Raw genomic sequence first — 16,533 nt, 5'->3', positions numbered from 1 at the left:
TTCCTAAAATCTTACGGCTAGGTGTGCTGTCATGCTAATTTCAGCACGGCTGGAGAGCCTATTTCAACCAATTGCTTATTGGTCAGAACAACTACCTGTATTAATATATCTATATCTATTTCATTCCACTTTTGTCTTTTTTCTCCTTTTTTGGGCGACTCCTCAGAGTACCACCAGAGGGGGCTCAAGTACCACTAGTGGTACTAGTACCACCAGAGTACCACCAGAGGGGGCTCAAGTACCACTAGTGGTACTAGTACCAGTGGTTGGGAACCCATGGGTTAAACCACTGGTTCTCAACATCAGGTCTGGGGGTCCAGGTGGTCCCCAGCTAAATTATGGAGCGTTGGGGACCACCAGTGGTCCTTGAGGGGGTCCAGGTGGTCCCCAGCTAAATTATGGAGCGTTGGGGACCACCAGTGGTCCTTGAGGGGGTCCAGGTGGTCCCCAGCTAAATTATGGAGCGTTGGGGACCACCAGTGGTCCTTGAGGGGGTCCAGGTGGTCCCCAGCTAAATTATGGAGCGTTGGGGACCACCAGTGGTCCTTGAGGGGGTCCAGGTGGTCCCCAGCTAAATTATGGAGCGTTGGGGACCACCAGTGGTCCTTGAGGGGGTCCAGGTGGTCCCCCAGCTAAATGATGGAGCGTTGGGGACCACCAGTGGTCCTTGAGGGGGTCCAGGTGGTCCCCAGCTAAAATTATGGAGCGTTGGGGACCACCAGTGGTCCTTGAGGGGGTCCAGGTGGTCCCCAGCTAAATTATGGAGCGTTGGGGACCACCAGTGGTCCTTGAGGGGGTCCAGGAGGTCCCCAGCTAAATTATGGAGCGTTGGGGACCACCAGTGGTCCTTGAGGGGGTCCAGGTGGTCCCCAGCTAAATTATGGAGCGTTGGGGACCACCAGTGGTCCTTGAGGGGGTCCAGGTGGTCCCCAGCTAAATTATGGAGCGTTGGGGACCACCAGTGGTCCTTGAGGGGGTCCAGGTGGTCCCCCAGCTAAATGATGGAGCGTTGGGGACCACCAGTGGTCCTTGAGGGGGTCCAGGTGGTCCCCAGCTAAAATTATGGAGCGTTGGGGACCACCAGTGGTCCTTGAGGGGGTCCAGGTGGTCCCCAGCTAAAATTATGGAGCGTTGGGGACCACCAGTGGTCCTTGGGGTCCAGGTGGTCCCCAGCTAAAACTTATGGAGCGTTGGGGACCACCAGTGGTCCTTGAGGGGGGTCCAGGTGGTCCCCAGCTAAAATGATGGAGCGTTGGGGACCACCAGTGGTCCTTGAGGGGATCCAGGTGGACCCCAGCTAAAATTATGGAGCGTTGGGGACCACCAGTGGTCCTTGAGGGGGTCCAGGTGGTCCCCCAGCTAAAATTATGGAGCATTGGGGACCACCAGTGGTTCTTGAAGGGGTCCAGGTGGTCCCCCAGCTAAAATTATGGAGCGTTGGGGACCACCAGTGGTCCTTGAGGGGGTCCAGGTGGTCCCCAGCTAAATTATGGAGCGTTGGGGACCACCAGTGGTCCTTGAGGGGATCCAGGTGGTCCCCCAGCTAAATTATGGAGCGTTGGGGACCACCAGTGGTCCTTGAGGGGATCCAGGTGGACCCCAGCTAAAATTATGGAGCGTTGGGGACCACCAGTGGTCCTTGAGGGGATCCAGGTGGACCCCAGCTAAAATTATGGAGCGTTGGGGACCACCAGTGGTCCTTGAGGGGGTCCAGGTGGTCCCCAGCTAAAGTTATGGAGCATTGGGGACCACCAGTGGTCCTTGAGGGGGGTCCAGGTGGTCCCCAGCTAAAATTATGGAGCGTTGGGGACCACCAGTGGTCCTTGAGGGGGTCCAGATGGTCCCCAGCTAAAATTATGGAGCGTTGGGGACCACCAGTGGTCCTTGAGGGGGGTCCAGGTGGTCCCCAGCTAAAATTATGGAGCGTTGGGGACCACCAGTGGTCCTTGAGGGGGTCCAGATGGTCCCCAGCTAAAATTATGGAGCGTTGGGGACCACCAGTGGTCCTTGATGGGATCCAGGTGGTCCCCAGCTAAAATTATGGAGCGTTGGGGACCACCAGTGGTCCTTGAGGGGGTCCAGGTGGTCCCCAGCTAAAATTATGGAGCGTTGGGGACCACCAGTGGTCCTTGAGGGGATCCAGGTGGTCCCCAGCTAAAATTATGGAGCGTTGGGGACCACCAGTGGTCCTTGAGGGGGTCCAGGTGGTCCCCAGCTAAAATTATGGAGCGTACGTTGGGGACCACCAGTGGTCCTTGAGGGGGTCCAGGTGGTCCCAAGCTAAAATTATGGAGCGTTGGGGACCACCAGTGGTCCTTGAGGGGGTCCAGGTGGTCCCCAGCTAAATTATGGAGCGTTGGGGACCACCAGTGGTCCTTGATGGGATCCAGGTGGTCCCCAGCTAAATTATGGAGCGTTGGGGACCACCAGTGGTCCTTGAGGGGGTCCAGGTGGTCCCCCAGCTAAAATGATGGAGCGTTGGGGACCACCAGTGGTCCTTGAGGGGGGTCCAGGTGGTCCCCCAGCTAAATGATGGAGCGTTGGGGACCACCAGTGGTCCTTGAGGGGGTCCAGGTGGTCCCCAGCTAAAATTATGGAGCGTTGGGGACCACCAGTGGTCCTTGAGGGGGTCCAGGTGGTCCCCAGCTAAAATTATGGAGCGTTGGGGACCACCAGTGGTCCTTGAGGGGGTCCAGGTGGTCCCCAGCTAAAATTATGGAGCGTTGGGGACCACCAGTGGTCCTTGAGGGGGTCCAGGTGGTCCCCAGCTAAAGTTATGGAGCGTTGGGGACCACCAGTGGTCCTTGAGGGGGTCCAGGTGGTCCCCAGCTAAAGTTATGGAGCGTTGGGGACCACCAGTGGTCCTTGAGGGGGGTCCAGGTGGTCCCCAGCTAAAATTATGGAGCGTTGGGGACCACCAGTGGTCCTTGAGGGGGTCCAGATGGTCCCCAGCTAAAATTATGGAGCGTTGGGGACCACCAGTGGTCCTTGAGGGGGGTCCAGGTGGTCCCCAGCTAAAATTATGGAGCGTTGGGGACCACCAGTGGTCCTTGAGGGGGTCCAGGTGGTCCCCAGCTAAAATTATGGAGCGTTGGGGACCACCAGTGGTCCTTGATGGGATCCAGGTGGTCCCCAGCTAAAATTATGGAGCGTTGGGGACCACCAGTGGTCCTTGAGGGGGTCCAGGTGGTCCCCAGCTAAAATTATGGAGCGTTGGGGACCACCAGTGGTCCTTGAGGGGATCCAGGTGGTCCCCAGCTAAAATTATGGAGCGTTGGGGACCACCAGTGGTCCTTGAGGGGGTCCAGGTGGTCCCCAGCTAAAATTATGGAGCGTTGGGGACCACCAGTGGTCCTTGAGGGGGTCCAGGTGGTCCCCAGCTAAAATTATGGAGCGTACGTTGGGGACCACCAGTGGTCCTTGAGGGGGTCCAGGTGGTCCCAAGCTAAAATTATGGAGCGTTGGGGACCACCAGTGGTCCTTGAGGGGGTCCAGGTGGTCCCCAGCTAAATTATGGAGCGTTGGGGACCACCAGTGGTCCTTGATGGGATCCAGGTGGTCCCCAGCTAAATTATGGAGCGTTGGGGACCACCAGTGGTCCTTGAGGGGGTCCAGGTGGTCCCCCAGCTAAAATGATGGAGCGTTGGGGACCACCAGTGGTTCTTGAAGGGGTCCAGGTGTTCCCCAGCTAAATGATGGAGCGTTGGGGACCACCAGTGGTTCTTGAAGGGGTCCAGGTGGTCCCCAGCTAAATTATGGAGCGTTGGGGACCACCAGTGGTCCTTGAGGGGGTCCAGATGGTCCCCAGCTAAAATTATGGAGCGTTGGGGACCACCAGTGGTCCTTGAGGGGGGTCCAGGTGGTCCCCAGCTAAAATTATGGAGCGTTGGGGACCACCAGTGGTCCTTGAGGGGGTCCAGGTGGTCCCCAGCTAAAATTATGGAGCGTTGGGGACCACCAGTGGTCCTTGATGGGATCCAGGTGGTCCCCAGCTAAAATTATGGAGCGTTGGGGACCACCAGTGGTCCTTGAGGGGGTCCAGGTGGTCCCCAGCTAAAATTATGGAGCGTTGGGGACCACCAGTGGTCCTTGAGGGGATCCAGGTGGTCCCCAGCTAAAATTATGGAGCGTTGGGGACCACCAGTGGTCCTTGAGGGGGTCCAGGTGGTCCCCAGCTAAAATTATGGAGCGTTGGGGACCACCAGTGGTCCTTGAGGGGGTCCAGGTGGTCCCCAGCTAAAATTATGGAGCGTACGTTGGGGACCACCAGTGGTCCTTGAGGGGGTCCAGGTGGTCCCAAGCTAAAATTATGGAGCGTTGGGGACCACCAGTGGTCCTTGAGGGGGTCCAGGTGGTCCCCAGCTAAATTATGGAGCGTTGGGGACCACCAGTGGTCCTTGATGGGATCCAGGTGGTCCCCAGCTAAATTATGGAGCGTTGGGGACCACCAGTGGTCCTTGAGGGGGTCCAGGTGGTCCCCCAGCTAAAATGATGGAGCGTTGGGGACCACCAGTGGTTCTTGAAGGGGTCCAGGTGTTCCCCAGCTAAATGATGGAGCGTTGGGGACCACCAGTGGTTCTTGAAGGGGTCCAGGTGGTCCCCAGCTAAATTATGGAGCGTTGGGGACCACCAGTGGTCCTTGAGGGGGTCCAGGTGGTCCCCCAGCTAAATTATGGAGCGTTGGGGACAACCAGTGGTCCTTGAGGGGGTCCAGGTGGTCCCCCAGCTAAATGATGGAGCGTTGGGGACCACCAGTGGTCCTTGAGGGGGTCCAGGTGGTCCCCCAGCTAAATGATGGAGCGTTGGGGACCACCAGTGGTCCTTGAGGGGGTCCAGGTGGTCCCCCAGCTAAATGATGGAGCGTTGGGGACCAACAGTGGTCCTTGAGGGGGTCCAGGTGGTCCCCGAGCTAAAATGATGGAGCGTTGGGGACCACCAGTGGTTCTTGAAGGGGTCCAGGTGTTCCCCAGCTAAATGATGGAGCGTTGGGGACCACCAGTGGTTCTTGAAGGGGTCCAGGTGGTCCCCAGCTAAATGATGGAGCATTGGGGACCACCAGTGGTCCTTGAGGGGGTCCAGGTGGTCCCCCAGCTAAATTATGGAGCGTTGGGGACCACCAGTGGTCCTTGAGGGGGTCCAGGTGGTCCCCCAGCTAAATGATGGAGCGTTGGGGACCACCAGTGGTCCTTGAGGGGGTCCAGGTGGTCCCCCAGCTAAATGATGGAGCGTTGGGGACCACCAGTGGTCCTTGAGGGGGTCCAGGTGGTCCCCAGCTAAAATGATGGAGCGTTGGGGACCACCAGTGGTCCTTGAGGGGGTCCAGGTGGTCCCCAGCTAAAATTATGGAGCGTTGGGGACCACCAGTGGTCCTTGAGGGGATCGAGATGCATGGTCCCCCAGCTAAAATTATGGAGCGTTGGGGACCACCAGTGGTCCTTGAGGGGGTCCAGGTGGTCCCCAGCTAAAATTATGGAGCATTGGGGACCACCAGTGGTCCTTGAGGGGGTCCAGGTGGTCCCCAGCTAAATTATGGAGCGTTGGGGACCACCAGTGGTCCTTGAGGGGGTCCAGGTGGTGCGCAGCTAAAATTATGGAGCAAATTCCATTCCAAATACATGGAATTATAGATCTTTAACTCTTGAGCTTTCACGCTCTCAAGAGTTAAATCATTGTTAAACATCATGCATTACTTAATTTACGTGAAGTCTGCACAATTAGAGAATGTAGAAGAATTCTACATTTTGGGGTCTGAGAGGTATACATCTCATCAAATGGTGCTCCGTGGCTCAAATGCCGAATAAATAACGGACCTTGATATGAAAAGGGTTGAAAAACCACCAGTGGTAGAAAAAGTACTCAATTGTTTTACTTAAGTAAAAGTACCAATACTGCAATTTAGAACTACTTCGTTACAAGTAAAAGTACAGAATTGAAAATGACCTTGAGTAAAAGTACAAAAGTATCGGCATCAAAATATACTTAAAGTACTACAAGTAAAAGTACTCATTGTGCAGAATGTACCATTTCACAAGTTCAAAATGTGTACAAAATCCATTGAAAATAGTCGATCTTCAAGCTCACAATGTGTCGCGTTGCGACGCATTGTGAGCTTGTCGATCGGCTATTTTCAAATGGCAGAAATGTAAAGTGGTTAATGTATGTTTTCTAATCAAAATTAAAATCTCCAAAGTAACTAGTAACTAAAGTTTTCAAATAATTGTAGTGGAGTAAAAGTACACATTTTGGCTCTGAGATAGTAGTGGAGTAGAAGTAAAAGTATTGGAAATTGGAAATACTCAAATAAAGCACAAATACCTCAATATTGTACTTAAGTACAGTACTTAAGTAAAAATACTTAGTTACTTTCCACCACTGAAAACCACTGCACTAATTGAATCACAACTGAACGATTGAAAACATCATTGATCTTTATTGGCGGGGTCAAGCGGTAAAATTGCGTCAATCTTTTTTTTCTTCATAAGTCTTGCATTCAATGACATTGTTTTTTTTTTCTTCCCTACTGAACGTCTCTAATGGTTTGCTTTTTGTCGTCTTTATTAAAACAGTAAATCATTTCATAATAACAGCAGCTGTGCTTAGCGTTTTAGCCCACACAGCGAGAAAGAGAGACCAGTTTGTTCCAAACACACGCGACAAACAAACGCGCTTTGGTCGCGAGTGTCGAGCAAAAGCCGGATCCGTATGTCGTCGTTGTCGTCGTCGCGCGAAGATGCCGCTCGCCGGAAACAAGACGATCTACACGTTCGCAACATGGTCTGTCGGCCATTGTGGGGCACGGGACACCGTCGTACGACAACTCCATCAATTATTAACCACTTAAACCCTGTATATACACTGTGTCGACCCCCCCCCCCCCCCATTATTATTATTTATTCATTTTTACTGGTTTTGTTTTTTTAACCCATGATTTTGTAACCCACTTCTTCACCAGGTGCTAATTGCCTAAAGCTGTGCCAACCTGGGGAGAGCTTCGAACTGAGCTCACGCTTCCTTCAATGCATGAGCATCCATCGATCAATCAATCAATCAATCAATCAATCAATCAATCATTTTCAAGGTTTGTGTGTTGCCAATTATTTGGGGGCCCACTTACAATAACCCCCCCTCAGGTTGGGAATCTACACCCCAAATCTCTTCCTCTGCGTACTATGACACCACGCCCCCTAACCCCCTCCCCTCTCCCCCCCAGAACAGGGTTCAAGTGGTTAAAGCATAAAAAACAAATCAATATTGCTGAAAGAATGCAAAATATAACAGCACAATATCATTATTATTATTAATTATTATTATTTTTATACAATGAAAAACGAGATGATCCAGGAGTACAGAGAACAGAGAGAGAGAGTAGAGAGAGAGAGAGAGAGAGAGAGAGAGAGAGAGAGACATAGAGGTGCTGCTGCATTCAACAGGAGATAGAAACGGTTGGGGATGCGGTTCAGGTACACACAGAGATCACAGATATCACAAAGTAACGCCATGGCTTTTTAAAGATAAGTTCAGCTATAGACAGAAGAAGCGCAGAGAAGAGAACCCACCGCCTCTGCGCGCCCCAAGAGGGAAGCCTTATGTACAGTCAGGAACATTTTCAGAATAATAATAACATTGCATGAGTTCAGAGAGAGAAAAGAGAGCGAGAAGAGAGAGAAACAAATAGGGAAAAAAATTGCTTGAACGAGTTCCATTCATTTGACATGTTTTAGCTTTTTTTGTTTCTATATATATATATATATATATATATATATATGAAACAAGAAACTTAAATTTGATTGACACGTCATTTAATTTTTTTTTTTGCTTTTTTTTTTTGCTTTTTAAAATGTTAAAATCTTACAAAAATGTAAGCCCTGAAAATGCTGTGCGGGACAGGGCGCGTCATGGTAGCGATGATGGAGAGAGAGAGAGAGAGAGAGAGTCTGGTTCATACGGGTTTAGAGACTCTCGACGTCGTCCTCGAGGACACACAAAGACTGCATTTGATGCTTAAAAAACTCATAACGTCGTTCACGTCCGTAACGTACGTACTAACAAAACCTTTGACTCTCCACGAGAGTCGTTCCTTAAAGTCTGTACTTTATTATATATTTAGTTTTAATACTTTATTCTGGCAGGAAAACAAAAAAAAGCCAGTCACCGTATTGTGTATTTAATTCCTCAGTGAGACTTTTTTTAGACCAATGTTTTTCTTTCTTTTTCATTGAGCTGAGATTGAAGTCTCCTGGGTGACGAATTCAAAGTTTTTCATTATAGCTCTATATTCTGATAGTAGTTAATTGTCATAAGAGTGTTTGTTAGGGGTCTTCCCATTTCTCCCAGTCTTTAATAAACAGAAAATGTATTTTCTTTAGCTTGGGATTACCATGCAATATCACCCGATCAGGGGAGAGAATTCAACAAAGGTCATTCACTTGGATGGTAGTGGCTCAGGGGGATAGAGTGTCCGGTAGAGTGGCCGGATGGGAAAACCGTGAGGTTCCCAGTTCGATCCCTGTGGGCTCCCCCAGAGCTAGTGTGGAAGTGTCCTTGAGCGAGACTCTGAACCCCAAATAGCTCCCAGATGAGCAGGCTGGTGCCTTGCATGGTTTCCTCCGCCATCGGTGTGTGAATGCGTGAATGTAATCTATGTAAAGCAATATGGATGAAAGCACTATATAAATGCACCATTTTTAATTTCTCTGGCTTCAACCCCCACACCACTTCCTGTATCCAGTATGAGTTCTCTCTCTCCCGATTGGATATAACTGGTATCCTGGCTTGAAAAATCATTTTTTTCTGTTAAAGAACTAGAAAGAGACATACGGGGAGACGGTTACTGAACAAACATTCTATATATATTCTAATGATTCATATCGAAATATAGAGCTATTTAATACTTTCTTTTTAACCAAAAAACAAACAAAAAACATCACTTACACCACCTTTAATGCAGAATACAATTGAGCGAAAACTAGTTGATAACGTGCGGTATGACTTGGTCTTTTTTTTTCTTTTTTTTTTCTTCTTTTTTTTGGGGGGGGGGGGGGGGGGTGGGGGGGGTGATGCGTGCCACATTAAATGCGGCGAAAACTCAAAACGTAAAGCTAAGCCTCGTAGGAAAACAGCAGTAGCTGCAAGAAGAGATAAATAAAAAGGCTCAGTTTGTATTTGTAAGGAACTAAATACAAGTTGTGAGAATTTTATGATAAAAGAAGATTTAGAAGAACTTTTTTTTTTTTTAAAGGCCTCCAAAAAGTTGGTCGGCCTTGCTTTGACAGACACATCGTCCTCGATTCCACACGTCCGTCAAAGGTGTGGTGGTTACATTTTTATCTCGTCCAATGGAGTCCATCCGTAAAACAGATCCTGTCCAATCCGAGGTGGTCTTCTTCCGTCCTCCGGGAAAAAAAAAAAAAAAAAAAAAAAACCCCGTCACGGCAACGGTCACGCACGTTATCGTCCCTGTCGGGGTGGAAACCTCATAATGTCCAAAAGTGTAACTTTTCAGGATTCGACTTCAGAAGCGTCAAAAGTAGCAGATCGACAAGCCCAAAATGTGTCGCTTCGCTCTGCGTCTCGAGCTTGTGGATCTGCGAACTGTGGACGCGAGGGGGAGGGGGAGGGGGGGGTTCCAGGTTCCAGGTGGTCCCCAGCGAAATGGACAGTAAAAGTATAATAAAATATAACCCCTGGTCCCCAGCTAAATGATGGAGAGTTGGTAACCAAATGGACCCGTATTAGATCTTTAACTCTTGAGAGCGTAAAATGAACACCAAATGGACCCGTATACCCGGGTCCATTTGGTGTTCATTTTACGCTCTCCAAGAGTTAAATTATTGTTAAACTTAATGTATACAAAGTCTACAAAATTAGAGAATGTAGAAGAATTGTTATTTTGATCAACATTTGCCAAAAAAGCATGGAATTGTGTGGACACGATCGTATCCAAACGACAACAGAGGCTAATAAATCTCATCAAATGGTGGTTCGATCCGTGGCTCAAATGCTGAATTAAAATAATGGGGCTCTTGATATGAAAATGGGGTTGAAAACCACTTAGCTGTAGTGTGACGAAGTATAGGCGCGTTCGTCCGTTTACGACACAAAACACAAAAAAGTGAAATCAAGGAGATTAAGAGGTTTCATTGCCCCGACAGCGAAGAGATGCTTCAGAAGCAGGTCGGTGTCCACGTTCACTTCCATCCTATGGGAGCACGCGGGAGGAGGGGCTGGAGTGTCTTCTTTGCCGCGTTATGACGATTCGGCGCGCCCGAAAGCGTTGGGGTGGCTTCCAATCTAATAATAGGGTAATAATAAGTTTGTGGTTGTGACCCCTACTTGTGGAAGGCATTTTTTGCTTGCTTGGACACATCTTCCAGTGAGCCAAACGCGTGTTTTCCGGGCCGTTCCAAGTCAAACGAACTACACAACACACCCCCAGGGGGGGGGGGAAAGCGGGCGGCACCTTGCCCCCGCAAACCCCTGACCCCCGCGTTGGCTTACAGCCGCTTCTGACAGCAGATGAGTGACCGTACCCGTGGACCCGTGGTTCTCAAAGTAGGGGGGGGGGGGGGGGGTAAACTGATAGTCGGGGACCAAACGGAACCTTACAGGTCCGTAACTCCCGAGAGCGTGCAAATAATGGAACCAAAATGGAACCCGTACGTTACGGGGTTGGGGGGGAAGGGGGGCGGCCATTTGGTTCGTCGGCCCCTAAGCCCGTACGTACTGTACGCGGCCCCTTTATAAGCCATGCCGTAACATTTTTTTAAACGTTTTTTTGAGAACCACTGCCTTTATAAGACAAACGCACAAAAAAGAAAAAAAACCCAAGTCTCACATCATGGTTCTCATTTTTGCTCCACCAGTTTGTTGACCGACCACCACCACCACTGTTTGTGTGTGTGTGTGTGTGTGTGTGTGTGTGTGTGTGTGTGTGTGTGTGTGTGTGTGTGTGCGATCATCACATGCTGCTGGTGAGTGGAGGAGTGTTATTGGAAGGTTGGGGAGTTCAGGACTTGCTTGTCAACAACAACAACAACCTTACAAGCTCTGTTGTTGTGTTTTTCCATTCAGAACATATCCTTTTCAGAAAGGGTTCCGGTTTTTGATAGCAAACATGCTATGGTCGTCGAGGGAGAAGGGTTCTTTATATGTGAGCAAATCGGAGACAATCACAATGTAGCTGTAAAGAGAAGGGTTTTGGAAGGGGGTTGGGGGGGAGGGGGGTTTATGACCAGTCTAGAGACTGTGGGTTTACAGTAGAGAGGGGGGCGGAGGGAGGGAGGGGTTCTTATTTATTTCTGACCAGTCAGAGACTGGGATATAGAGCGGGGCGGGATCATGTCCAGGAGGTACTCTCTCTGTCGGTCGGCGAGGCTGGAGGACTTGGGAGAGGCCAGACTGGCTGGATTCAGGTAGCCCAGAGACATGCCTGGAGGACACGGAGAGAGAGAGAGAGAGAGAGAGAGAGACGGGAGGGGGGGGGGGAGAGGTTTAAAATAATGTCTGCCAGACGTGGTACATTAAAGGACCACTTCACCACTTTTCAACCTATCTTCATATCATAGGTCCTCACTACTAATCATGAAAAAATGGCGCAATTTTTTTCTACTCGGTCTGTGTCTCATAGGAGGGCTGTGGGCAGTTCAGAAACCCGTCCACCAGTGACATCGTCGATGGTGAATCCAAGCTAATAGAAACGGCAGGCTTTCTTTTCCTGAAAAGTTGCAATGCAAAAGTTGAAGCCATCGTTCTCACGATAATACAAATCCAAATATATTTTAAAACAAATCTTGTTTAAAAAAAAATCTGCCTAATGATGATGTCACTGGTGGACAGGTGTCCGAACTGCCCAAAGCCCTCCTATGAGAGACAGACTGAGTAGGAAACATCAGGTTTTTTTATCATGAACATTAGTGAGGACCAATTATATGAAGAGATGTTGAAAAGTGGTGAGGTGGTCCTTTAATATATTTACCCACTTTCATATCTGATTCAAACTGGGGACAATTACAATCACCAAATGTAATTTAAAAAAATGAATTGCGACGCAAACAGCCGAGCGCACAATCGAGTTAAACCCCCCTTCCTTGTTCAACGCCCCCAAAAAAATAGCCTAATTTTAAAATAAATAAATACAGGATCATTGTAAGAGAATTGATTAGAAAAATAGTTTTCATTAATTTGCTACTGTATTGAAAAGAGGATAAGCGAAAACACAGTATTGTAAAAAAGAAAAAAAAAAAGGAAAAAAAAGCAGAATGAGGTAAGCTCTAAATAAAGCTAAAATAAGCTCTAAAGATATTTTAAAATATATATTTTGTGAACGGAACTTAACATATATAGCTTGCAAAAATAAGCTCTAAAGATATTTTAAAATATATATTTTGTGAACGGAACTAAACATATATAGCTTGCAAAAATAAGCTCTAAAGATATTTTAAAATATATATATTTTGTGAACGGAAATGACAAACTACTCTGATCTTGGGAGGTGTAGTTCCAGACTATATAGTATTCGGAGATTATTGTGGAATAGTTGTCTGGCTACACGAGACTAGTTCTGGGACCAGCTAGCTAGCTGGTCCCAGAACCAACACTCTGGACCAGAGCTAGCTGGTCCCAGAACCAACACTCTGGACCAGAGCTAGCTGGTCCCAGAACTATTCCACAATAATCTCTGAATACTATATAGTCTGGAACTACACCTCCCAAGATCAGAGTAATCGGTTTGTAATTTCCGTTCACAAAATATATATATTTTAAAATATCTTTAGAGCCTATTTTTGCAAGCTATATATGTTTAGATTATTTCTATTTATATTAGGATGAATTTGCGCGACTGTAAAGACCAAACGGAAGTGGGGACTTGGGCTGAGCTCACACCTTTAATGCAATTCTCGTGCTCGTTGGATGCTTGTTGTGTTGTGTCATGGCCGCCCAATGTATTTCCAATCGAGGTCACATGGTTTGACACAACATTGTGTTGTGTGAGGGGGAGGGGCGCAGTCGAAACACCCCTCCCCTCACCAGAATTGCATTAAAGGTGTGAGCTCAGCCTCGGGAGGAGGCTCCACTTCCACTTTACTCATGATCAGAGCCTCCGTTGCTCCAGACTGTGTGACGGAAGCATTCGAAAGAGGAAACAGTCTGGCCACCAGTGGTGGAAAAAGTACTCAATTGTTTTACTTAAGTAAAAGTACCAATACTGCAATTTAGAACTACTTCGTTACAAGTAAAAGTACGGAATTGAAAATGTACTTGAGTAAAAGTACAAAAGTATCGGCATCAAAATATACTTAAAGTACTAAAAGTAGAAGTACTCATTGTGCAGAATGTGCCATTTCACAAGTTCAAAATGTGTAGAAAATCTATTGAAAATAGCAGATCTACAAGCTCACAATGCGTCGCAACGAGCTTGTAGATCGGCTATTTTCAAATAGCCGAAATGTATAGGGTTGAAGTGGTATGTATGTTTTCTAATCAAAATAATTAAAATCACCAAAGTAACTACAGTAACCAAACTTTTCAAATACTTGTAGTGGAGTAAAAGTACACATTTTGGCTCTGAGATGTAGTGGAGTAGAAGTAAAAGTATTGGAAATACTCAAGTAAAGTACAAATACCTCAAAATTGTACTTAAGTACAGTACTTCAGTAAAAGTACTTAGTTACTTTCCACCACTGCTGGCCACCCATGCAAGACTATCCCCCCGGGACCAAAATGCTAATAAGTTTCAGAAACTAGTCTATATTCCTCACCAGGCAGGCTGTAGATGTTTCTGCGGCTGTCATGGTGGTGGTGTTGGTGGTGTTGCTGTTGTTGCTGTTGGTGGTGGTGATGTTGCTGCTGCTGCTGCTGCTGCTGCTGTTGTTGCTGTTGTTGATGGTGCTGCTGCTGATGGTGGTGTGAGCGGCTGTGTCCTCCCGCGCTGCTGCCCAGCGGGCTGCTGCTGTGTTTGCTGGCCTGCTGGAGACTCATCAGGCCGGCGCTCATGGAGAACTGGGAGGAGTGGGAGGACTGGTGGGTGGACTGGTGGGAGGACACCTGGTGGGAGGACACCTGGTGGGAGGACACCTGGTGGGAGGACTGGTGGGAGAAGGCAGACCCCGACACCGACCCGGACCCTCCTCTCTGTTGGACTCCGCTCTGGGGGTGGGAGGTCTGGTGCTGCAATGCCCAGGGACGGACGGACGGACGGACGGACACACAGAAAACAGACAGACAGTCAATTTACAATTAAGTGGAAAAAGCGGCACTCATCAATAAAAGATGCAAGACTGGGCCAGTTGCAATTTATCATGTTTGTTTGAGAACAAAGGTTTGTTTCGGCCAAGGTTAATGAAATAAGGTTAGGAAGCGAAGACCGTACGGTGGACTCCATGCTCCATGCACAGATTTGGGCATGTACAACTTCCTGGTCTCAATTGCGCATGTTTCTTTCCTTCCATGGAGCGACATGATGGAGTCCACCGTACGGTCTTCGCTTCCTAACCTTATATAATTAACCTCGGTTTCGGCAGAGCCTTCTTCAGAGCAGATTAAAAAGTGTTAGAACAAAGTCAATTTACAATGTAGGCGATTTAGCAGATGCTCTTTAAACACATTAAAATATATATATATAAATGTATATACTGTAGCAACGTTTTTTTCGGAAAACTCATTAACTCATAGGATTTCAAAGACATTTTGTTACTGTCCGACAGAAACAAATAAATTTTTTGCTCTGATTAATGCTGCATTCACATGGGATCAGGCAAACGGACTTCATTTTAGTGGACGGGAGCTCGTCCAACATGAGTCATGACTTTATTTTTTATTTTTTTAAGATTTTTATTTTTTGCGGCTTACGCCTTTTATTGGTTTTTGAAGGGACAGACAGTAGGCTGACAGGAAACGGGAGAGAGATGGGGGAAGACATGCAGTAAAGGCCGTGTCGGGCTCGGGAGTCGAACCCGCGGCACACTGCGACTGGATTACCAGTCGGGTGCCCAGACGGTTACGCCACCGCCTGGGCTTGAGTCATGACCTTTGACACAGTCCTGTTTCTGGTCAAATCCACGAGGGGTTAGAAGAGGAAAGTTACCTAGTGCAGCTTCAAGCCTGAGTTATGTACAGTAAGCCGGGATAATGTATGAGTCTGACTGAGTGGTCATTGTTGATAGATAAATCACAGACGGGGTGACACAGACGGGGTTAATAAAGGTATTTGCTCAGCTATACTATTAATTAGCACAGAGTGTGCTTTGGTAACAAGCTAACAACACGTTGATGTGTGTGTGTGTGCATGTGTGTGTGTGTGTGTGTGTGTGCATGCGCGCGCGTACCTGTCTGTGTTGTCGCAGTGCATCTTTGCTGCCACTAGGAGGCGTGTGGGCGGAGCTGCTGGACATCTGCATCCTCTGTTCTATTTCCTGTTAAACACACGCAACACAAACATTTGACAATATTGGGTAAATCGGTACATTTTAGGTAAACATTTGACAGCTGAGGGCATCACGTCTCAAAGCGTTAGAGAGGCAAAAATAGCGAAAATAGCAGATCTACAAGCTCACAACGCGTCGCGCTGCGACGCGTTGAGAGCTTGTAGATCAGCTATTTTCGGGTCGCAACCCAGCACTCTTTTTTTTTTCTTTCTTTTTTTGTTTTTTTTTGCCAAAAGGGCAGGGGGTGCTCTAGCACCCTAGGGCATTAAGCAACTAGTCGACTAGTTTACTAGTTGACTAGTAAATCCACTAGTCAACCTTGTTGGTACTAGTTGACTAGTATATAAGAACAAAAAAAAAAAGAGGGGGGGGGGGGTTCCCCCGATTTTGTAGGCCTCAAGATCAGGTAGATTATAGTTATAGTCACCATGTACACAGTTTTTCAATGTACAAATATTTATTTCAAAACAATTCAAAAAAGTTTATTTTTTTAATTTATTTTATTTTTTACATAATAGGTAGTTAAACAACTAGTCGACTAGTAAACTAGGCAACTAGTCAACTAGTAAAAATGACTAGAAGTGAATGCCCTAGCACCCCCTAGTGTCTATCTGTGCACGCCACTGCGTCCCTGCTAGCGAGAGTAGCAGAGATACGGTATAAGAGCTCAGAGATACGAGCTTGTGGATCGGATCTGCCTTCTTTTGATGCTTTGGTGCAGAGGTTTTCCACCGGTGGTCCTTGGGGAGAGCTTGTAGATCAGCTATTTTCGGGTCGCAACCCAGCACTCTTTATCTACTGGAGATGCAGGTGTAACGACATGGATTTAGAAACAAATTTGTTCAACGCCAAAATGCTGCGTTCAAGTTCAGGAGATTTCGGGGAAAAAAAGCAATTCTCCTGAATGCTGCCTTCCGGAATGGCATGGAAAGGAAAGGAGTGGCATTTTTGCATCTCTTTCACCATATAGTAAATGCTGCATTCGTGGTCTGGAGAGGGCAGTTGTTTTACAGGACGGGTAAAAGGGCAGGGGCTGAAGCCCCCCTTTGATGTCTATGTGTGCACGTCCCTGCAGGGGCGTGCACAGACATTTAGAGGGGCAGGTGCTCAA

General features: G+C 47.9%; 1 protein-coding gene across 1 annotated transcript in view; it reads right to left on the bottom strand.

Moving 5' to 3' along the window:
* Positions 1-9,817: 9,817 nt before the first annotated feature.
* Positions 9,818-16,533, bottom strand: part of LOC306925719 (transcriptional repressor p66-beta-like) — a 31,318-nt gene continuing 24,602 nt past the window's right edge. Inside the window, exons 8-10 of the mRNA XM_079504744.1 lie at positions 15,324-15,410; positions 13,758-14,166; positions 9,818-11,428 (exon numbers count right to left, since the gene is read on the bottom strand). Coding sequence (XP_079360870.1) covers positions 11,292-11,428; positions 13,758-14,166; positions 15,324-15,410 — 633 coding nt within the window. The 3' untranslated portion in view covers positions 9,818-11,291. The remainder of the gene's footprint in view (positions 11,429-13,757; positions 14,167-15,323; positions 15,411-16,533) is intronic.

Source organism: Electrona antarctica (assembly GCF_951216825.1).
Source record: "Electrona antarctica genome assembly, chromosome: 6".
In the NCBI taxonomy this organism is placed as follows: Eukaryota; Metazoa; Chordata; class Actinopteri; order Myctophiformes; family Myctophidae; genus Electrona; species Electrona antarctica.
This window is presented reverse-complemented; position numbering and strand designations above follow the sequence as displayed.